At 43.5% G+C, this 24,438-nt stretch overlaps 2 protein-coding genes across 3 annotated transcripts in view; both read left to right on the plus strand.

Moving 5' to 3' along the window:
- Cdk1 (cyclin dependent kinase 1) overlaps positions 1-24,438 on the plus strand; it is a 1,182,536-nt gene that overhangs the window by 897,282 nt on the left and 260,816 nt on the right. The window lies entirely within an intron of this gene.
- Arid5b (AT-rich interaction domain 5B) overlaps positions 10,442-24,438 on the plus strand; it is a 175,974-nt gene continuing 161,977 nt past the window's right edge. The window contains exons 1-2 of one of the 2 annotated variants that reach the window (XM_050139363.1): positions 10,442-10,504; positions 10,994-11,248. In XM_050139363.1, the coding sequence (XP_049995320.1) occupies positions 10,484-10,504; positions 10,994-11,248 (276 nt within the window). In that variant the 5' untranslated portion in view covers positions 10,442-10,483. Of the gene's footprint in view, positions 10,505-10,993; positions 11,249-12,131; positions 12,342-24,438 lie in introns of those variants that run through there. The other variant, XM_050139372.1, reaches the window with a different exon arrangement.

Below are 24,438 nucleotides of genomic sequence, written 5' to 3' on the forward strand. Positions count from 1 at the left end.
TGCCTCAGCTTTAGCAGTAAAGACTGCCTGGCTTTTTTAGGAGACAGCTTTCTGGTTTGCCAGCACAAAACTATGCCCACATTCCCAAATATTGTTTATAAATGTTTGTTTGATATGATATTGAGATGAATACTTTGCATTGATGTGGATCTTGGTCTATTGATACAAATTTAAGATCACTTTTGTTTTATATATACATATATAAAACACACATATATATACTGCTCTTGATTAAGCTATTGTGCTTGTACAGCTCATTTAAAATGTAATACATAATTAAGAAATATAAGTTAATAGATAATCATCTATAATGTTTAATCTCATAGTCAGTTAGATTTTCTAGATGTACAGAGATATATTTCAGATGGATAGTTATTCTTCAAACCTTTCAAAGACTACAGAATATGGCATTTAAGATGTTTTAAGAATTTAGGCCTTTTCATGATAGTGATACACATCTGTTCCTGGCAGCAGCAATCTACTTCAAGAGGATAATGGGCATCAAAGAAGCTATTCATGGAGTTTGTTAGTCATTTGGATAAGAAACTGCTCTTGCCTGAACTGCTTGACTTGACTTGCAGGGCCCACAGAAAAATGACTACTGAAGTTGCCTAAAGGTGAGATCATCCTTCAGGGTTCCTGCTTCATGAAAGAGTCTGCCAGACATTCTGCAGGACACAGAAGAAAGTGACTGATAAAATGCCAATATAGGCAGAACTGTCTTTGAAATTTCCTGCTTCATGTAAAAGTCTGCCAGAGACTATGGGCCAGTAGGCTGAAGATGGGGGTACCTGCAGCCTTACTGAAGAACTTTGGGTGACTGTCCAGCAGTGAGATGTCTCTGTCAATTCTAGAGTTTTGGAAGTTGCTTACAATGCACTTCCTGTTTACTTAAGGAATATTATATCCTTCTTTGATGGAGTTGCAGAGTAGATAGTTATAATTATAGTTTTCTTTAGTTATGAAAAAAAGATAAAGTAGATATAGATATTGTAACTGTAATCCTTGCTTGATACCTGTTGTGTTATATGTAATTTTACTGTGTTAAAGTTAAAACCTTCCTTTTCATTTAGACAGAAAAGGGGAAATGGTGTGGAAAGTCCTTCTTCCACATATGTGTTGCTTTTATTGGTTAACAAATAAAGAAGCTGTTTCAGCCAGTGGCTTAACAGAATAGAATTAAACAGGAAAAATTAACTGAATGTTGGTAGAAAGAAGGCAGAGTCAATGAGAAGCCATGTTTCTTTCAGAGGAGAAAGATACAAGCTGCCAGCTGGAAAACTTTGCTGGTAGGCCATGACCTCATGGTGATGCACAGATTAATGGAGATGGGTTTGTGTAGAATATAAGAGCTAGCTAGAAATATGCTTTAGTTATTGGCCAAACAGTATTGCAAATAATTTAGTTTCTGTGTGATTATTTCAAATCAGGTCAGTTGGGAAATGAACAAGGAACTCTCTCAACATGTGCGTGTGTCTATGTATATATAATTATGGTACTTATATACATATGTACCTGTGTATACTATATAGATGTCTAGGTTTCTATGTGTGTGTATCTATACCTAATTGTACACATACATACATATAAGGGGATATAAGTTTGTTATACACTGCTGTGATATGAATGTACAATGTCCCCCGTGGGCTCATATGTTTGAATACTTGGTTCCCAGCTTGGAAGGGTGTGGGATCCTTAGGAGGGGTAGCCTTCCTAGAGAAAGTGAGTCACTGTGGGTGGGCCTTGAAGCTTAACAGCCCAGCCCTGGTGTTTGCTTCCAGTCTGCAGAAGCAATGTGGTCAGTCGCCTTACACTTCTGCCTCTTTGCCTCTGCAGGCCTGATGAACCACATGCCTTTAAATCAAAAGACAATACAATGATGATGATGGTGGTGGTGGTGGTGGTGGTGGTAGTGTTGGTGGTGGTGGTGGTAAGGCCTTCATCCCTTAAAATGCCTTTTGTCAAACATCTTATTAAATCAATGGGGAAAGTAATAATACATACATTTTACTGACATAGAAGAAAGTTCCAAATAGTAATAAAATTATCAGTTTTGCTCATTACATACAGCAATTTATTCTCACTCTATCGTTTTGTAGATATTTGCTTAACTCTATCCATAGCTACAGTCTCAAAATGAATAAATAGATGCCAGTTGACATTTTCATTTCTCCCAAAGAATAAAACAGAAGTTAAAAAATAAACCTTAAGGGTGCATCCCTGAATTTCATTCTCTCCTTAATAATACAAGCAACTTCTTTCTGGTAATAAATAATGAGTTTCAATATATCCTCCATTTCTGTGCTAGTCATAAAATAATTGGAAACAGGTTTTTAGCATACTTTTAGGTTTAATTTGCAGATTAGTCAAGGGTCTCCAGGGGAAGAGAACCAATAAAGTACGTGTGTGTGTGTGTTTATGTGTATGTTTGTATATATTAATTTATTATAAAGTATTGGTGTACATGATTGTTAATGGATACTAAAAAGTCTTTAGGGCTGAAGTGAATAAGCAGAAAACTTAGAAGAGCCAGCATGTACTTCCAGAGTCGAAAGTCCTATGGGTCAGGGGAGCCAATGTTCTGAGTTCACTCTGAAGGCCTAAGAGAATGACCAAATTCCAAGCTCAAGTCAGGTAAGGGTGTTCCTCTTCTATAAACTGGTTGTGCTGAGCTTTTGACTGTATCTCCATCCGTATCAGGGGACACAGTCCACTTTAGCAAAATATGAATCCCATTCGGTGACTTCCTTGCAAACATACTGAGGATAATGTTAGGCCATCAATGCAGGCCAACCCCCTCCTCCACCGGCCCAGTCAACAGCTAAAATTATCCATCTTAATCTACCAAATTTCCTCTGTCCTTTAGTTTCCTGGTTAGCATTCTGTTATGGGAACAAGTACTTGAGGGGGAGTTTGAAGGAAGAAAGATTTGTTTGAGCTCACAGTTTTGCAGGTCTCAGTTGAGGGTCACGACGTCCCTGTCACTTTGGGCCTGAAGTAAAGCCAAAGGTTTTAGCAAACAGAAAGCGTGTGGCGGAGGAAAGAGTCTCGCATCCTGGTTATAGAAAACACAGAGACCAAGAACAGCCGGGGGCAAGCATATCCTTCAAACTCAAGTACCCAGTGGCTTGCCTCTCAAACTGGCCTCTATTTCCTAGGCCTCTACAATCATCCGCCAAGCGTTTTAAGCGACTACCTGGAAGTGAACCCACGGATGGAATCAAAGCCCAACCACTTCCCCAAGTGCCTTCAGCTGGCAGCCAGGCGTACCTTTCGAGAGACAGTTCAGAGTCAAACCATTGTTCTCCCCTAAGTCGAACTTATCAGTAGGCAATACATCATATTCTGATGTATAACCTTTATTGAGTCCCATGGTATAAATGCTATCATTCTTTCATGCTTCAAAGCCGCCACTGTCACGTCAGCGGATGCCGAAGAGATACTCAGTAGTAAGGATGTCATTGGGAAGAGGGAAACATGGGATAGAGGTAACCTCCAGAGTAGAGACGGCAGCAGCAGAATGCAATGTAATGGGGTTCGGTCTGTTTCCTTGTTCATTAATATAATTTAGGGAACTGTGAATTTATGGAAGTTAAGGCTTAATACTGGGTGCGCTTAATCGCCTGCTTGCAAAGTCCCCCCAAAATGTAATAATCAACTCCGGGGTCCTGCTGGGAATTAGTTCCAATACACCATTAAAGTGGCGTCACATGGGTAGGGAGTTGGCTTAGTGGATGAAGCGCTTAGCACACAGGCATGCGTACTGGGGTTTAAACCCCAGCACCTATATAAATGCCAGGCAGGTATGGGACTAATTCCAACACTCTGGACGAAAAGACGGGGGATGGGAGAGGGGCTGATAAACAGTCACGCTAAACTGGCTAGAATTGGCAAACTTCAAGTTCAGCAACAGACATTGATTCATAAATAAAGAGGAAAGTGATAGAGGAAGACATGTAATGTGAGCTTGGACTTTCCCATACACACGTACCAGCGCACACACAAAAAAAACATGCACGCGCGTGTGTGCGCACACATACACAAATGCTCGTGTATGCACGAGCCCATGTACAAATAAACATATACATACACATGAACATGTATACAAACCATATACACATATACAAAAAAAATAATAAAATGACTTTTTTGTTGTTGTTGTTGTTTGTTTTTTTCGAGACAGGGTTTCTCTGTGGCTTCGGAGTCTGTCCTGGAACTAGGTCTTGTAGACCAGGCTGGTCTCGAACTCACATTTTTAACGCCATTGTGCAACTCTCAGAAGACCCATCTGATTCCAGTTTTCCAAGGATTATAAGAGCCTCCAGGCACTTCTTGGCCAAGGACATTGACCACTTCCTGCCCTTGGCAATGATGAGCCCCATTTATACACTTCAGCCTCCAGAGAGGAGCCATGGCCTTGACAGGCTGGGGCCCTGGAGGACGTGGGTGGGCACTGGCACTCCCACGGGTTTGGTTGACCACCCAGCATGGGCGAACACTGCACATAGACGATTTTGAGCCACGATTACCCAAGAGACTTTGGCAAAGTCAGAATTGGGCTTAACTCCTGTCACATAATAGCAACGACGGACACGGAGACGCAAAAAATAGGTAAAGACTCATTCCTTGACTTTCAGTGCGGTGATTTAGCTTCCAAGTTCCCTCTGTGACTACATAAGAGTTTACTTAATGCTTGTCATATTAATTCTAGTTGTAAATCGCCAAATTCAAGGCCAGCATTGATGTCCACTTGAAACTACACAGAGGAAAACTTCTGCAGGCGACGTATACTCCCACCAACCAGTGGAACAAAGATATTATATAGTGTGCATTTAAATATATATAAGAATACATATTATATATAGTTTTTATATATTCTTACATATTATATATTCTTATAATAACACTATAAAATATACATTATATCATATAATATATTTAATAAATATATGATATAGAACATATTATATGATATATTATATGTAATGTGTAACATATTGCATGTATTATATAGCACATATTTTTATATAACATATAAAAATATATAATGTGTATGGTTATTAGATATTTGATAAATATGTTATATATAGCACATATGACTCACATGATAGATGACATATATATTGACAAATATATACGTTTGTTTGATAACCTCAGATGCCCTGGGTTTCTGTTTTCTGTATAATATAAGGTAATTGTTCTAGGAATTTAAAAAAAATCTAACTGAGATCAGACTTGGGAAGCAGAAGCAGGCAGATCTCGGAACTTCCAGGACAGTGAAGCCAGGAGGGTCACAGATGAATCTAAAGAACTAGGCGTTTGTGAATTACCGCCACTTTGCCTTTTGAAATGGGATGGTATACCATCCCAGAACAAAAGGAGATCATGATTCAGCTAAAAGTCATATGTTATACGCGTCCGTGCAGAGTAGGCAACGTTTTTAAAAAGAAGTTTGGTGTTTGTGTGCTCAGTAAGCCATAAATGTCAGAGGCACTTAAAGGTGACGGCTGGTTAAAATTAAGAAGTGCTTGGATAATTAAAGGAAGTTAGAACTCAAGTTTAACTTGAGTTAAACAAGCAAAGCAAACAAACAACACAAGACAGCCTTGGCGTTGATACTGTCACCGGAAATGATGTGCGCATTTTCTAACCCCGTTTCCCTGAAATTAGGAGATTCATCTGCGGTAAGAAGAGACCTTGGGGCTTCCCCTGTCCACAAAGAACATCAGGTGCCCTTTGCCCAAGGAAACCTTTATTTCCAAGTATCCCACGTCATTCCTGGGTCCCATTCGAAATCCATTTAGAAAGGTCTCCCTCCAGCCTAATTCAGAGCTGGCATCCCACCCCCACCCCAGTCCAGAAGAAGGTTGCTGCAGTTAGAAATCCCAAATTTAAGGTGTAGCTCAACCTTTGACCACTAGAGGTCTCCGGGAAAGCATTGACCCGTATAACCCTGTTTATCATCCTAACCATAGACTTGTTGCACAGCCAGGCGAGCCCGCTCTGCTGGAGGCGCCTTCTGACCATCGCCAACCAGCCCTGGCTCGTCGTGGCGCCAGCACGAAAGGGGGATGGGCCAGGCGGTGGCTGACCATCACACGGGGTGGTTTTTAAAGTCACGATTCAACCCACACGGTCTAGGGGTTACCTCTGGATCCCCATTTCTTGTCCTTGCAAACAACTAAGGGGAGACCTACCAGGTGGGCAGCTGGAGCCCTTCTGACTGTCACCCTGCCCAGGACTAGCCAAGGTCCGGGTGGTCAGTCACCTGGCATCAGGTCCCCTCAGCAGGCCGGGATCTGCCTCCCAGCTTTGTCCCCCCCCCCAACCCCCACGTGCTCCCTATCACTCTCCCCTTTTTGCCCAAACCCTTCCCTATGGAAGGACATTAGGGTTCCATTCACCACCCGCCCCTGTTTTTAACGGTGTAGATTTTTCTAGAAAAATAGTATCGTCTGGCTGTAAGAGAAAAAGAAAAAAAAAAAAAAAAGAGGGTGTGGGGGCGCCGAGGGGGAGCCAGAAAGGAAATAGCCAGGTTGAGTTTCCAGTTTTTATCAAGCAATTCGCTCACCAATGAAGGCAAGCTGCAGTGGCAGATTCGAGCCACATGCGGTAGTGTGTAGAAATTAGTAGATAAAATGCTGGCTGAAGCTCTAAAACATGAACAAGGTCAAAAATGCTTCAGTTGCCTTTTGCAATTTGGGGGGGAGGGGAGGAGGCCCAGAGGTGAGCGGAGAGATTGGCAGTTTCGAAATGGACGCCTTCTTTCTTCAAACTGTACTCTTTTTTTTTTTTTATGATCCTGTTTATTATAGCCCAAGCTGCCTAATTGTGTCACTGCTGGGTTTTGCAGCTAACTTAATCCTCCTGATCCTTTATGGAACGATTCACACACACTGAATAATGTGTCCCTGTCCCCGCAACCCCTTGAGGCCCAGGGAAGGATTTTTTTTTCCTTAATTTTTTTAAACCTTTTAAATATATCAGGTAACTCAGTTGAATTGGGAGCTCATAAAGCAGCAGGGATATAGATGTGTGGGTGGAGGTTACTGTGTTTCAGTACAAGGGAGAGAAAGAAGAAAAAAAAAACAGAAATAGTGGCTCATGTAAACATATACTGCTCCACCCTCCTCCTCTTATGCCCAGCCAGTCCCAGCTACAAGCCTTTTTATAGATAAATAAAGCAGTTGCCTTCATGATTACAACTGTCTTGAATGGATTGTCTTCTTACAACAGTCAATCTGTTTATGAGTATTTACTTTATATTAGCCCAGGGACCCTGCACTGCAGGAGTTTGCCTCTATTCCCCTGGGTGTCGGTGTCTCTGGTCTTACATCTGCTTTGTGATTGATGGAGCCTGAATCCACGTTATTACTCTCTCACAAGCAGAAATCAAACAGGCTATTAACTACATCACTTCAAAGAACTGTTTCAATACAATCTCCTTATCTTAATTGAAACTTTCTTTGTATGGATAGTTGCTCCACAGATAATTTACAGGTGTCTATCAAACATCACATTAAAGAGGTAAAACAAGAGATATTGGGGGGGCACTACTGTAATTTTAAAAGCCTTTCTCAGTATTGGATAGAGCATTGATTTAGTAGATTTATTATGTTTATGGGATTGGGGATCATGGTGCTGGAGAAAGGGGAAGAGATTCCCTTTTGAGATTTAGCATGGGACTGATTATAAAAATTGCAAAAATTCAGTAATATTCAGAGCTAGGTTTGGGAAATCTTATCAGGGAGATTAAGCAGTTGCTGCCTAGTGTACTGCCTACCTTGAAGAGACACAGAAGAAGGGCTCTAATTAGGTGAAGTCATTTACAGACACTTAAAGACTTACAGCACCAAAGACTACCCAAGTTGCTCAAATGCTGTGCAAAGCCGTGTGTTTGTAAGGGAGGTTTAATACACAATCCAGGGATGCCCTCAGGCACTGTGTCGAGGTTTCCTGCATAAACGCAGCCGCCTTGGTCAGGCAGGAAACTGACTCACAGTTGATCTCAAAGAAAATCTTGTCAAAATACAGCAACTCTAGCTTTTTTTTTTAATATATCATCTCTTGAATTGGATGTATATATTTACACTAGCAGGACAGAGGCTAACAGAAGCCCCCAGGCAGCTCATGAATATTTTTTAAATATGTAAAAAATGCCCTTCAGTAAAGCCCATTCATATGTTAAAAACGAACAAAATGGGTTATTCTAATCAAACGTCTGCAGTGTGCACCATAAAGTTAAAAAGAGAGGGCGAGAGGGCTGTAATTTCTCTCTCTACCCCATGTTTATGAAATGTTAAGATCAGATGAAATTTCAAGGAAGATAATTAAGGAGCGGTGTGCAAGTCATAATTTGGCTAATGCAAAAGATGGGAGACTCTAAATTGGTACACTGTCCTCCCCCACGGTGCAGACTTGGGATATTACTTTAAATTATTAAAATAGCTTTTCGACAGCTTCCAGAATACGGGCTTTTTGGCATGGGCTTTTATTACTTATTGTAATTGGAGGATCTGCCATTTTCTTTCGTTTATCTCTGTGTGTATAGAAACAAGATAGATCTTGCCTTTTTATGACTTCTCCATGTTCTGAATCAAAAATGTGGTTTAGATAATGTTAAGTGCCCTAATTCTTACTGCAGCGGAGGCAGACGTTATGGAAAAAAAGCGTCAAACACACACACAGAGGGTCCTTCCACCGCCAGCTCACCGAAGACGAGGCATTTGTGCTCTGTTGGGTGTATTAACTTCAGCCATGTGAATATAATTTTCATTAAAGTAATCCTGTCTCAACTCGATGCTGCGAGTAGAGGTGAAACGTTGCGAAAGCGTTAAAAATAGCTTGCTAGTAATTTCAACATCCTGTAATTTTATCGCGGATCGAGTTTCAACTGTCGTACTATACAAACCTTATCCCCCATATAGTACATGTTTACTTTTTTAGCCTGCCAGACCCACTCTGGAAAGATTGGTGCCAATATAATAAAATCGCTGGGGGGTTGGGGGGTGCTGGAAAGAGTGGGAGGAGAGCCGGGAAGGGGTGGGGGAAGCGAGTACACCATTTTACATCAACGCTGCGAAAATGCAAGCGAGCCAGGCGGAGGACCGGCAGCTGGGTCGCAGCGAGCGAAGGCTTTGCAGTCTCTGCCTGCTCCTTGTTCTGTCGCTCTTAAGTTTCTCTGTTTGCATAATAGCCGTGCATGCAAACCGCGCAATGCTCCAGGGCTCCAGAACAATAAATATACACATTTAAAACCTTTATTGTCTTACGGTGCGTACCCCCCCCCCGCCCTCGTTTTCAACAGCTTAATTTCTGATGATATTTAACTAGTTTGCAAATGAATTATTTTTTTCAGTTTCAAACTATTGCCGAGGAAGCTCCCCCTCCCTTTTTTTGGGGGGGGGGCAGGGGAAGGACTGGGGGTGGGGTAGGAGTCGGTATATTATTCCTGTAGCGCCGGGTTATATAAACACATTATCATTTGAGAGAGCCCTTGGCGTCCATCAGCATTGTAAACACGTACGAGTGTATATACTTCAAAATTAAAGAATGCACACGCAGAACCCGGAGCCCGAATTCATATTCTGAGCAGACTCGCGGCTCGCATGTATTGATTTATCATGCACGGTTTATTGTTCCTCTCCCTAAATGCAGTTGCTGTCCGTTCAATATTGTTGCAAAATCACGAGACGTGTGTGCACTGCTCACTTGTCTTTCTGCTCTTCTTCTTCCTTTTTTTTTCCTGCTTAGTATTTTTTTTGCGAAGCGAACAAATGCATTAATATTTATATGTTTATATAATCGATAACCCACTTTTCCCTTCCGTGTAAATAGGCATCAGAAGATAATTTAACAGATTAGTTCTCTCAAACATGGCAGTGAGGAAGCGTAATTTAACTATCAAACAAATCTACATGTCTAATAACAGCAAATCTGCTAAGGAGCATTAGAAAGAGGAGCGGCGCCCCGGAATCTCTGCAGGAAATGTTCTTTATATTAGACATATACAAGCAGGTCCTGTCAGATGCACAACTCAGATCGAGAGCCTTGGGCTGCTTCAAAAATCTCAGCTGACATTACCTGCAGATCCGAGGCACTGAGAGAAAAAGATACACTCATTACTTGGTTTTAGGGTGGGTTTTAATTTTTTTTACTCCTTTCTGTCTGGTTTTTGCCTTGATCAATTTGCTTCCCGCCGAGGTCGGACGCAGTCGTTTTCTCTATTTCGAATTTGATCAATCCATCTTTGGCAGCAAACCCACATATTTTCTACAGGAGCTAAAAATTGAGTCATCAAAGAAATATTAGGATAGATTTTCAATCATTTTGGTGCTGAGGGGAAGGCGAGAGCTTAGTTTTATATTGAGACCTCACGCCGGCTGCAAGCAGAGAATGCTTTTCCCTGCCAGGACCTGATGCAATCCATTCAAGCCAACAAGTTTGGAGAGAATGTTGAGTTCAATCAATTCAGAACGTCGAGATGGAGCCCAACTCACTCCAGGTATTTCGCTCTCCTCCGCTCCTGCGGTCCCGGCGCCCCCCGGCACCCCCCAGCCCCCCAGCTCACCCACCCCCCCCCCCCCCCCACACACCCCCCACAAACTTTTCACCAAACTTTTACCCTCTGCATCCCCCAAAACCATTTTTATTGTTTAAAAAAAATCCCTGCGCTGATCATACCTACATAATGTAATTTTATCGCCTCATATGGGGAGCTGGGGAGGGGTGGTGGTGGAGACCCGGAGGGCTTTTTTTTCCTTTTTCTTTTTTTTTTTTTTCTTTTTTTTTTTTTTTAAGAGAGGCAAAATTTAGAGAGGTTTGTAAGATTTTTTTTTTTTTCACCCAGCGTATCTGTGGGCCGGTCTGTATTGAGAGTCTGGCTGTCTTGTGTGTGAATGTGCCTGGGAATAGATATTTGTGCTTGATGGCAACATTATTTACGTGGTGCTTTTTTTTTTCTCTCTCTCTCTCCCTCCCCCTCCTCCTGCAGTGGGTCGGCTCACCGTGTGGGTTGCACGGACCTTATATTTTCTATAAGGCTTTTCAATTCCACCTTGAGGGCAAACCAAGAATCTTGTCCCTTGGCGACTTTTTCTTTGTAAGATGTACGCCAAAGGATCCGATTTGCATAGCGGAGCTCCAGCTGTTGTGGGAAGAAAGGACCAGCCGGCAACTTTTATCCAGCTCGAAACTTTATTTCCTCCCAGAAGACACTCCCCAGGGCCGAAATAGCGACCATGGCGAGGTGGTAAACCTATCTCTCTCTCTCTCTTCCTTCTTTATTATCCACCCCCCCTCCAGTAATGCGTATTATAAGGCAAGCTTGAAAATACTGTATTCAGTTCTGCGGCGAGCAGGATCCGCTCGTTTTTTAAAGGGGTAGCGCCACTAACTGGGGCTGGAGTATTTTACCATTGTCAGAGTTTGGCTGTCAGCTTTACAAAGACCGTCCAACTGCTGATTTTAGTCAAGATCAAATAACTTGTCGAGAAGGGTTTTGTTCCAGGGTGTGTGTGTGTGTGTGTGTGTGTGTGTGTGTGTGTTGGTTTTGCTACCTCCACTTGAAGATTAATATCCCATGCGTTAGTATATACATTTTTTTTTGCCTTTTTAAAAAATTTACCTTCGTGCCTGGCTCCTAGGCTGGATGGATTTCTTTTGGTGGGTTCTGATATTGTTCACGTTATTTTTTTCTTTTAAGTATTTGATATGTTTAAGAGGGCGGAAATTACGAAACGGAGGCAGAATGAGATCAAAAGCGATTGAGTTGGCAAAGGCGTGTTGACTGAAGTGATAAATGACAGGTACTGGGATAATACATTCAAATAACTTGCGCATCTGCCCGGGCGGATTTCAAAGCGGTCGTGTAACCGGCACAAACACGTTCGGCATTAAGAACTATCTCGCGCCCACTCCCCCTCCTCCCGGAACCATTTGATGTTCTGGTTTCCAGTGACTCCACGCGAAGTGGACGTCTTCCAGTGGGGTGTGGGGCCGGGTGCAGGGGCCTCTGCGGTGCGGTGCGGGGCTGCGCGCGGGGTGGACACGGAGTGGACCCGGCGCTGCCACTCGGCCACCTCCCTCGGGCTCTGTCACTGCGGGTGTGACCGCGGCTCTACAGGCTCCCCGGGTCCGAGGGCCGAGCTCGGTGGCGCGGTCTTTACCCCCTCCCACACACACCCCCGGGAACTATTTTTGGGGAGTCTGCGCCCAGGGCGCGGCGGGAGGGAGGACCACGGTCCCCTGGCCAGGCTTTGTGTCTCCCGAGACAGAGGCAGGGTGATCAAACTGAGACTTTTGAGGCAGCTAGCTCGACTTCAGGCTCGCGAGCTTTCGAGGTAGGTCTGTTGTTAAATGAATGATTCGGTGCTGAACTCCTCGGGGGCCCTGGAGCTGCCAGCCCGGGCAGAAATTCCTGGAGCTGATGGAGTTGATTGCACTTTTGGCCTCGCTAGCTCACTCCCTCTCCCCCCCCCCCCCCCCCCCCCCCCCCCCCCCCCCCCCCCCCCCCCCCCGGATCGAATTACCCCCTCAGTGGTCCGCGGCCGGTTAATTAAGGGAGTTCGTCAGAATCTCGGCCCAGGAATCTGCCTTTTCGGAAATAAGCTCCGCCCTCCTCCCCGCACACACCCCTCCCCCGCCCTCCCCGCAGCCCCGGGTTTCAGCGTTCGGTTTCCCGGCTCCGCCCGCAGCCTGACTAAGGTGGTGTGTGCTGCGGAGTGGGACCCCTGCAGCCCACCAACAGGTTGAGCGCCTTCCCCCTCCCCGGGCTCAGGCCCCTCCCCCGACCCAACTTTCCTGCGCAGCTGTCTTCCTTCTCCCTCCCCCTTCCTGATTTCTTATTATTTGCTTTTCAAATTTATTACTTCAACATGGCCTGTGATCTGGAGAAGGGAAGGATTAAATATCCAGAAAAGAGCTGGTGCCGAACAGACTTCGGACTAAACCCAGAAGGAAATCATTCTGTGTTTTATGGGATATTTGTGGTCACTCTTTTTTTTTTTAATTGAAATTGGAATATTTACTTAAAAGACCCCGAGTTGACCCCCACTAGGTCCTGTTTAATTTCTGTTGATGTAACTAAATGGCGAATTCTGGTTCAAGAATAAAAGCCTCCGACGATCCCATCTGTGTGTCAGAACTGTTGACAAGGAATAGATGCGTTTTTAAACACCCGGTCTCTGTTTAATTGTTCCTTACGGGGAGTTGTAATAATCTAGGCATTTCGTATCTACTATATGAGCCATACCTCAGAAAATTAATCTTGCCATTTAAAAGTAAACTCTAGGGGGTTTGTGGAGAGAGGGCGGCTCTATTTATAATTCTCAGCTGCTTATACATAGTCTAATATTATGCATGATTTGTTTTTTAATGCTAACACGGCTGGTAATTAGCTGTATGATTATACTTGTATATTTCATTAGGACTTTGGCTGATGTCATTGTGAGTTATTCAGCCATATTAAAACAATTTTCAATTGAGATAATGACACGCCTCAAAATTATGCAAATGGAAGCTGCATTGTGCAAAATAATTACGACAAATGGAAAGCAGGTAGAAAGTTTCCCAGTGCCGGATCGGTTTTCCACCCCGGTGATGTCATTTCCCCCCTGGCCTAAGTCAGACGTTAGCAGAACGGCAGCAGCCAGGCTCCTGGGGAGGAGAGTCAGAGACCAGCGTTTACTGCAGGCGCCTGGAGGGGGCAACAGGGCCTCTCATTAAGAAATTTGCTTTGTTTTCGCCTACTCCATTAACTTGTTTATATACATTGAAATGGTTTTTATTATTGATTTTAAATAGTTTTGAAGGATGCCTTTGCCGGTTGGTAACTGCAGGGGAATGTTTTCTTGGTGTTCAAGAACATTTAATCAGCCAGTAGAGTCTATTTTAAGTAACCAAATGGAGGTTAATAATTTCTTGATGGAGCTGACATCAGCATCTATCTCAAAAGGACAACTAGGACTCGGTACTCTCTGTTGAAAAGAGTCATCCTGTCTTTTTTTTTGTTTTGTTTTTTTAACTGATTTCTTGAAACGTGAAGACGTCAGTTCTAAAATCAGGAACACGATCGCTGTGCGAGTTTAGAAATAGCGTCCCTGTGTGGTTCGCTGTGATTTGCAGGAGATTTTTTTTTTTAATTCCACACGGATCTTTGCAATCACTGCAGGATCGTGGATGACGCAGGACTATGCCTACCCATTTTAGAGATGGGGACAGGGACACGCCAAGGTCATGTGGCCTGCCAAATGTAATAGCCAGTGTCACCCAGTCCTTCCTAAACTTTAAGCTTGTCTCCTCCACGCCTCCAATAAAACCTGTTCTTGAAACAAGAAAAGACACCAGAAGCACGTACCAATGAGGGCAGTCCCTTGCTCATTTTAAAACAGAGACTAACTCAGTCCGCTCTCAAAGGTCAGATAGTCAGGTTTCAAAATATTTTGTTCTGTGTGGTTCAGGTAATCCTAACCGATGTTACACAGCAATATATGTTCATAGTTATTAATAATTAGCTATTGGTTGGTTTCCAGGGTGATGGTGAGAGCACACACATGTATTACTGCCATCAGACATCTCTAGCGCTGTTGGCTTGCACTGAGGAAAGGCATTTGAAAAGGAGATATCTTTGAGGCTGGGGAAAAGGATCAGTGGATAAAACATTTACTGGGCAACTGTGAGGACCTGAGTTCGAATCCTCTGAACCCATGTACTACTGGAAGCAATAGTCCTAGGGCTCCTATGTGTAGAGAGTACACAGCAGTAAGCAACAAAACAGAGACAGTCTTACATGAGACAGAAGTGGGGGGCTGACACTTGAGTTTGTCTCTTGACCTCCCCAAGCATGCTATGGCATACTAGTACCCTGCGTGCATGGAATGCACACACATAACACACACACACACACACACACACAAGAAGAGGCACATTTCGATTCAATTCTGTAATTTAGCCCAAGTCTGACCTTAAACAACCATAAGTATCCGAGCCTCAATTCCTTCTCCCACAAAATAAGAATAGCAGCAATAATAACTGAATTATTTGGGGGGATCGAGAGACATTGTATAGAAAAATGCTTTCGATGTCACAAAGTACTTAAAACGAAAGGACTTAGGGTAAGAATATTATAAACATTCTCATTCTGTAAACAATAACACATCATAATCACTTTGGTGTTTATGTGGATTTCTTTGGGACCTCATCATGATGCTGTCTTACACCAGCATGAGAGAGTACACAGCAGGGCCGGGTGCCAGGAGGTAGTCTTTGGTAATCACCAGCAACTGCCACATGTGGCCAGTACCTTTTCAGGGGAGGACAGGGCAAAGTAGGTGGGTAATTGGTTCTGTTACTGGGCAACCTCCGATCATGCTCACTCTCAAATTGCCAGCTACTTAATCTATTGGCAGTTGACTTTCAACATGCCTGCATGTGCAGGCTTGGGTTCTGCATGAAGGTTTGTTGATGGCCTGGAACTAGGAACGGGGAAGGTGAAGCTAATGATGTCATTGCGTCAAGACCGAGCACGCCTGGGTGTTTTAGGCTCCAGCTTGTGTTCAGGATTTGTAGCAGTATTTGGTTGTCACCATCCAGGATAAGCAATGAATGGTGACCCACTTAGAAATTGCCTCAAAGGTGCCTGTTCTACTGAAAGCAGATTACCATAGTTGGAGTGGGATCCAAGACGTTGAAATGTAAACATTTTCAAGTCTCACTCTACTGGTAGAATCTTGGGTACTTTCTCAAGCATTGTGCCTCAGTATCTTCACCCGTAAATGGGTGCACAACATTTACTTCTAGGGCTGTTTTAAGGACTCGGTGAGCTACTACATAGAAAGTGCATGCAAGCCAAGTTGGTGCACAGTAGATAGATAGATCAACACTGATTGGTGGTGATCACTACCATTAATATTGCTACTGCTTTTCTCATTGGAATTTGAGGCATTCCTGGGGACTTTTTTATGAGAGACGGTAACTTCTGTGTTACTTCGCTAAAATCTCTGGCACTCTGGTTCTGTCCACTCAGGCTGTCTTTCCAGTGTGGGGGGTTTAGCTGTGTCATCAGCATAGGAGGCTTCTTAGGAATTTATATTTTGCTGCTGAAGAATGCTCTCAACTGGACCAACCACATTTTTTGAAAGATTACCTGATTTGATCGTATCTGGGGTTAAGCAGATGCCCTGTGGAATCTCTCGATGGTTCCGGCTGGGGCTTGTCATAGCCCCCAGTCTTGGTCTGTGTCCAGAAACTGGTTTTCAGAGAGTTCTGAGTTTTGTTGACTGTTAACTGATCTTGCTGTTCTTGAATGAAGTTCTTCCTTATCCGAGCCTCATTTTCTTGACCTGTACAGTGGAACTGGTGATCTAGATTCTACTGAGGACAACAGAGACGATAACAAAGGGTACCTAGCACAGAACCTATGAAAATTCAGCCACTGAAGGCTGCAGTTACTCTAGCTACTGGCAATTCTTAGTCATTCTTTAAAACTAAATGAAGGGATGGACGCTTCTGACCATGTGCAGAACAAGGCTAAGAACTAGCATTGCATGAAGGCCTCTCACTGGACTGTGATAAGGGTCAGCTAACTAAAACTCGATGGTCAAATCTGGCCAAAAGACATTTTGTAAATAAAGTTTTATTGGGATGTAGTCACATTCATTTATTCATAAAGTATTTGTAGCTCTTTGACTCGGACAACACAGCTAATATTTTTGATGGTTACCATATGATCAACACAGTAGAAATATTTGTTGCTAGGCCTGATCCTTTACAGAAAAAGTTTTCTGACCTCTGGCCCATAAGGCTGGTATGGAAGATGGAATATTTCTACTCTTTCAGTGCTGGGGATTGAACTCAGGACTTCATGCTTGCTAAGCATGTGCTCTTCCCATGTGCTTTATCCCTAGACCCTATGTGTCTTCTTCTACTTGGCTTGGGACAAAATTTCATATGATAAGACAAAATTACGTATTATTACGATGTCACTACCATATACACATATGAAACTGTTTTAATATTGAGTCTAAAACATTGATTTTGTGAACGAATAAACTTTACATTAAAGTATATTTTGAAGGGCTAAGATCCAAGCTCCAAGCAATCTAGGTATTACCTATCGTGTGCTCATCAAGAAACTACTTGTTGAGTGTTAACCGTGTAGAAGGTAAAGGGGTGAACAGGAAAAACTTGGCAAGTTGCCCTTTTCCTCCAGAAGTTGATCAATCTTAATAATGAAGCGAGGTCAACATATATAAAGATGTACAGACCGTCAGAATCGGAGATCCCCTATAATATGAGCAAATCTGGAACGTTAGCGTCCATGTGCACTAGTATCTATTGAGTACTTAGACAGAGAAGTGAAAGGGAACGGTCCCTTAGGGGAGCTCACAGCTTAGCCCCCACCCTGCTTGCTAGATGCTAGTCAAAGAGATGCCATCAGACTTGCCAGCTTTGCGATGTTGAGGTGAGCTAAGGCCTCTTTGCGTTTCATGATCTTTCTGGAAAAGGGCAAAGCACTCTTCATCTTTGGGTTCTCTTTTGCCAGACGCACATCGACAGAACACCCACTGTGTAGCAAGGCTAGAAACACATTTACAGAACACCCACCATGTGCCGGAGCCCATTCTACTCTGGAACGTGAATCCTCTTCCCAGGAGCCTGTGGGCTAATGGTGTTTCACATCTTGCCTGTGTGTTTGGCACATCTCACGGTTCTTTCTCTTTGAATGATAATGTAACTACCAGTGTTCCCCTTTTCCTTGTAGTTTCGCTAAGGTCTCTTCCTCTGCCATGTTCTGTTCACCTCCAAGTCCCTCTACTGACCTCAGCATAATTCAGTGAGTCTAAAATGACTAAGCAATAAAACAGCAATACTTTGGAGGGGGCTGAACAGATGGCTCAGTGGTTAAGGCTGTACACTTACCTTACAAAGGACCTCAATAAGGCAACTCACAGCCAACTGTGTCTCCAAATCCAGGAGATGCAAAACTCCCTTCTGCCCCCCCCACAAGCATTGCACTCATATTTGCATAAATAAATACACAGAGACACATGAATTAAACTTAAAAACTATTTTTAAAATACCCTTTCTGTGGCTGGAGAGATGACTCGGCAGTTCCGAGCGCTTGCTGGTCTTGCAGGCGCCCTGAGTCTGATTCCCAGCACCCACATCCAGTGGCTCACAACTGTGTGTGACAGTCCAAACTTAAGGGATCTGATAACCTCTCTACATCCATGGACTCCTGCACATATGGGATGAATACATACTCACACAGGCTCACACACATACACATAAATGACAAATCACCAAGAAAATCTAAAACAAAACAAAACAAGAAACAAGTTCCTTTCTGCTGGCCGCCTGCTTGGTCCATTGATGGGTCACTGACCTGTAGGCATACCTCAATATCCTATCACGTATTTTTTTCTTTTCTGCTAAAACTCATAGCCACATCATCCCTATGGATGCCAAATATGTGTTAGTCGCACTCTCTGAATAAATAGGCAAGTGTTTGAGACCGAGGGCTCATCCTGGAACCACCATGTCTGTCTCTCTGGGTACTTTTCTATTCTTCACCAATCAGCTCGTTGAAATCAGGGACTTTGCAGTGGCAAACCATGAAACCTAGACTTATGGACAGAAGAGTCAAGCTTCACCAGGGTACCTCTGGCAGTTCACAAAAGAGAGCATGTTTTTCAGGTGGATGACCTTAACGAAGTCATGTGTTTAAGAGTGACTCCACACCGTAAGCAATTAATATGTCTCTTGACATTTAAACTGCCAGGCCCATACTCAGAAAATGTTATTTTTACGAAATACAAGAGTCCATGCATGTAAATACTTGGTTATTAATTATTAATAAAGCATGCCGTTGTTCCTAGTGGCATCTGGTAACATGCAACTCCAGCTCATTTATCAAAGTCTAGTTTTAACCAATATCCAGCATATAATTGCTTGAATCAAATGCATTCGCTTGTCATTTTTTATAGCATGGTGCTTGGACATCTGCCATCATCTACTCAGAATAATATTGCAACTAATGATTACTTGTTGGCTTTGCTTTTAAGGATATTTAAAACAAATTTATCGATTGTTGGCTAAGAGATTCATTCGCCTCTGAGAGATGTGGTCATGGGTCCTTTGTTTCTGGAAGAATCTGCCTTCAAGCCCTTATGCAAGGTGGGCTTTTCCAGGGTGTGCCGTGATCCTCATTGTGTTCATGCAGATCAAGAAGATCTAGGGGCCTTGGCCCCTAGAGTGTGTCCATGCAAACCCCAGACTCTGAGCTCTATGTTGAGCCTACCTTTTAAAATCTATGGGTCCAAGGAGATAGATCAGTTAGCAAAGCGTCTGCCATGCAGACATGAAGGCCTGAAGTTCAGATAGTCAACACCAGATAAAAGGCATGTCTGTGATCCCAGGGCTGGGAGGCGAGCCCAGGTGGATTCCTGGAGTTCATTGGCCAGCTCCTCTAATAAACAGATGTGCTCCGGATTCAGTGGAAGACTCAGAAAGAAAGGTGGAGAGGGATTGAGGGGCACATCTGCACTCAGCATCTGACCAACACACGCATGTGTACACCCGCACAGACACTCACACAGAAATGTAAATGCCCACATCAACATATATGTGCACCATGTCAACTCCCTGGAAAATATGCAGATAATCATCCAAAGAAAGAGGGCTCTGACGTCATGGCTATACCATCTACCTCACGCTAGACGTGTGTCCACAACACGAAAGATGGAGATTTGACTTTATCGTTCAGACTAAGAAGGTAGCTTGATGACATGAATTTTCTATAAATAACTCATTGTGGCTGTCTAGGTACATCATCCTGCACTCTTAAGCCCAAGACCATCCAGTTCACAGCCCTTCTTAATCCTTGCACCCTAGTGAGAAACAAACAAACAAAACAACAGCAACAAAAACAAAACAAAACCCAAAAAACCAGCAGAGGCCACATTTTGCTAGCCAATCTATTGACCCTCTGCCATCTTCCCTTCTCATGACTCCTAGCAAACCCGGCCTGTGATACACCAAATCTCCACCGTTCAGTTCCAAGCCTATGTGTAACACAAACATTAAACTCTTGTCTCTGCTCATAATAGGCTTTGCTTTCTACACCCTCAAGCATGTTCAGCTACTGTGCAAGCTGGAAAATAAAAATGTTCTAATTGTGTCTTTTAAATAAGCATAGGAATGAATTAATTAGACCATATTTTGTCTTTAGTTGCTTAGTTACACAATAGCATCCCTGAGCACCAGGAAGATAAATTGGCTCTTTTCGTGCGGTATGTCCCTTAATCATAATTACTGTATTGCTTCAGAGAGTAAAGCATACATAGATTTTTTTCTTGCATTTTTTATTAATAGTCCAAAATATGCATATGATCTATAAAGTATATGCTGCTCAACCTGCTTCATGTGCTCTTCTGTAGGCAGAAGTTTTATTGTGGTGGTAACATTTGCATTAGTTGCTCAAAGATGTAGTTCTGGGAAATACATAATTGAAATGTTTTTGAATTGCTTTTTCTGGCCTTTTCAATCTTATTCAAAATAATATGCCTCTGGTCCCAGAGCAGTCACTCTCATTTGATTTAACATCTTGCTTTGCACTGTATGCATGGTGCTGTTTTAACCCCTGCAGAGCCCAGATGCGGTACTGTGATTCCCTGGGTGTCATTGTGTCTGGGGGGCACGGGGGTGGGGGCTCACGCGCTAAGGTTTTTAGGCAATGGAGTGATTTGATGGGCACCCTCATTCTCCAGCCGTTGCTTCCATGTCTGTTACCCTTGGCATACTTCCTTTTTATCGGGGGGCGGGGAAGGGGGGAGAGGTGTCAGGGTTTGCCCAAGCCTGAGCTGGACAGTCTTGGGTTTTCGGCTTCCGGGGTCTGGTAAAAGGTGGCATTGTTACTGGAGTTTGAGTTTCTATCCCGCTATGCTGTCCCCTGCCCCCAACCTCCTCCCAGGAAGACAACAAGAAGGAGGCAGCTTAATGTAGTTATTGAACAATGGGAGAGTCTGGCTTAGGATTCAATACATGCTTGGTAAATGTATGTGAAGACCGACCCCATTGTTCCGTTGTGTTTGTAAAGCAAGTAAATTATTTACAGATATTTGCTAATTAAAGCACATTTAACCAGGACAAAAGAACACAGACTAACTGGAGACAAAGAGCCGAGTGCAAAGGCTTCAGCCTCCCTAATTCTGTGTATTCTTAAGGGAGAGATATATTTATGTATACTTTTTAATTTTGCGTTTATTTCTTTATTTCGTGAGTGATGGCAAGTGCCTGGGCATGGCGTGGGGCTCACGTGGGAGACAGAGGTAACCACTTTCAGGAGCCAGTGCTCTCCTTCCACCATGTGGGTCTTGAGGATCAAACTCAGGTGGCCAGGCTTCATAGGCAGGGCCTTGACTCACTGAGTCATCTTGCTGGCTTGAGAAATGCGTTTTAAAATGGTCTTTATGGAGAGCAGGGAAATGATTCCGGGCGAGGGGATCTCAGGGAGAAGATGGGTAAGATCTGGGGTGTTCGCAGACAGCATGGTGAGTGTGGCTGTAAGGGAGTAGATGGCCTCAAGCCTTCTCCCCAGCCCCAAGTGGTGGTTGCGTGAGGTCGTAGATAGTAATTAATATTTTGCACGGTGTGCATGCATGCATCAAATTGTGACCTTCTACACTTTAAATACATAATTTTATGTGCCAGCTACAACCTAATGCATCTAGAGACATTAACAGTGAGAAAGAACGTACATGCTGATGTGTGCTTTTAAGTGTTGATATGTATGTTTCGCTTCCTGCCCTCTATGAAGAAGGCTTACCACTGCAGAGGTGATGGGCTAGGTCACCATCCTCTTACCTGTGAGCTGGGCTCACCATAGGTTTCATAAGGAATGTTGGGCCCAAGTAGCTTTGACAGAATCCTGAGTTCTCTTTGGTTTAACCTTGACTTGCCATTATCTGACTGGAACTCAGCTCGGAGAACCATTGGGAGACAAACAAAATAGCCATGTACTATAGGAGAAAATGGGTATATTCTTGTGCTTTCCAAAATGATAGGCTTAAAGCCTGGTGTTTTGGGTAGATGGCTTCCTCACTCTGGTCAACTTCCCCTTTGGTCACGTCGGACCTTCGTATTGCCTACAAATGTCAGGCCCACGGAAACGGTGCAGAGAAAGTTAAAGATAATGTTCTCTCCGACCTCCTCTGGTTTGGAATGATGATGGTTGTCCATTGAGCAGGCAGGTTCTCTGGCTCTGCTGCTGTCAACAGAAATTTCTAGGTCTAGGCATGACTAGTCCAAGGTCTCTTGGCGTTACTGACTGCCAAGGTTCCTTAAGACAAGACTTTCGTCCTATTTCCCTGGACGTTTTGATAGGCTCTTGGGTGGCAAGAACTAAGAGAGAGCGAGTCCAGCTTCAGACAGGAAGATACGGAGTACACAGTAAGAACGGGCAAGCCACAGAGGTAAAACTTGAACCCAGCTTCCTGGATACCAAAGCCACAGATTAGCCATATTTTCATACTCCCACATTTATAAGAACGGAGCAGTGGAGCTAAGAGTGGTGGCATAACTCACCCAAATTTACATAAAAGTGAGACTTAGACCCGAGACCGAACCCCAGGTTCTCCCTGCTTCTCTCAAAGATGCTGGGCAAGCAATTTTATTATTTTGCTGAGAGTCTCTGTAACTTTAGGATATACTGGGAACTCCAAATATTGGGACCTTTACTAAACACTGACCCAGCATTTATTTCAATCTCTAGAAATCTGTATTGTATTAGAGGCTAATTGATACCCATATGAGTCTCTGGTATTGTCATGTGCTGTATAATTGAATTTGCACACTCCTGAGACCCCTCTTGGGGTCCAATGTCACAGGAGAGGAGTCTCAACCTTGGTACCTCTTGGGTGTCTTCTGAGAGTGTCTAGTTAGCACAGACTCAGTGTGGGAAGCCAGGCCCTTTAGGAACATCCGGGAAGCTAGAGAATGCATATATGGTTCATCAAACTACCCCCCCCCAAGGAGTAACCCTGTGGCATGGTCAAAGTGATGATGGGAAAACAGAGGTTCCTGTGATGTGTGTGACTGTAGAAACATCTGTCAGGGTATCATGGGAGAAATCACTGCTTAACTGAGGTCTAATGAGATTGCAAGGCAAAGACTGAGAAGTTTCTTGGCAAGGGAGGGCAGCAGCAGCGTTCCTATGGGATGGTGAGAAAGGACCTGACCTTGTGAGTCCAGTGACCCAGTTCTCAATACTACAGATGCCCTGTGGAGACTTCTATTCTTTATCCAATTGCCTATAAAACATCTCTAGGCTAACGACATTGCTTGACAGTGGCAATGATGGAAAACTAAGGCCCAGACATCAAAATCTGTCCCGTTGCCAGTTTCTTTTGTTTTTCTTTAAATCAATAAAGTTTTATTAGTACATACCATGCCTTTACAGTGTTCACACTATAGTGGCAGAGTAGTTATGAGAGACTTACGGAGACTAAAGTACTTGGTGCCTGAACCTTTCCTGATAACGCTTGCCAAATCCTGGTCTAAAATAATGTTATCAAAGATAATCTTAAAACTCCCTGCTGACAGTTTTATATGCAACCTTTTGTTTACATCTCACAGAGGAAAGAGTATGAAGGTTTCCATGTCGTCTCCATTTTGCAAAAGAATAGTTTGAGTGTTTGTATGAATGCTCCAGGTTCCTAACCTCATCCATCAAGAAAATGACAGGGGCTGGGCAATGGTGGCGCACGCCTTTAATCCCAGCACTTGGAAGGCAGAGGCAGGCGGATCTCTGTGAGTTCGAGACCAGCCTGGTCTACAAGAGCTAGTTCCAGGACAGGCTCCAAAGCCACAGAGAAACCCTGTCTCGAAAAACCAAAAAAAAAGAAAGAAAGAAAGAAAGAAAGAAAGAAAGAAAGAAAGAAAGAAAGAAAGAAAGAAAGAAAGAAAATGACAGGACTGAACGGGAACTTGAATCTTCTCGGTTCCAAGGAACTGATGGTCTAGGTGGAGAAACCTTGGTCTATGCTGGTTACAAGTAGAGAGATGGAGGCACCAGAAAGGGATGCTCCAATGAGTTGAGGCTGCACGATGGCAGAAATTGCACACAAACAGCTTCCATCTTTCCATCTTCCATCCAAAAGCCACTTCCTCTTTGGCTATCTTGAGGAAAGGGACCCAGGGAGGACACGCATGTGCCCACCAGGCCGGCAGGGAAATCAGCCAGGGAAGGCAGACAGGTGTGAGGGGCAATGTGAAGTTTAGTGGGGAATTACTGGGGAACTGGGGACTGCATGACTTACATGGCTTTAAACCATTGCTCCTAGGGCCCTACCTGTCACTGCCAGGCAAGAATGGTCTCAATTTTGCCAAATCTTCCATTCTTTTTTTTTTTTTTTTTTTTTTTTTTTTTTTTTTTTTTTT

The sequence above is a fragment of the Alexandromys fortis genome, unplaced genomic scaffold (genome assembly GCF_014885135.2).
Source record: "Alexandromys fortis isolate MF-2015 unplaced genomic scaffold, M_Fortis_MF-2015_v1.1 scaffold_9, whole genome shotgun sequence".
NCBI lineage: Eukaryota > Metazoa > Chordata > Mammalia > Rodentia > Cricetidae > Alexandromys > Alexandromys fortis.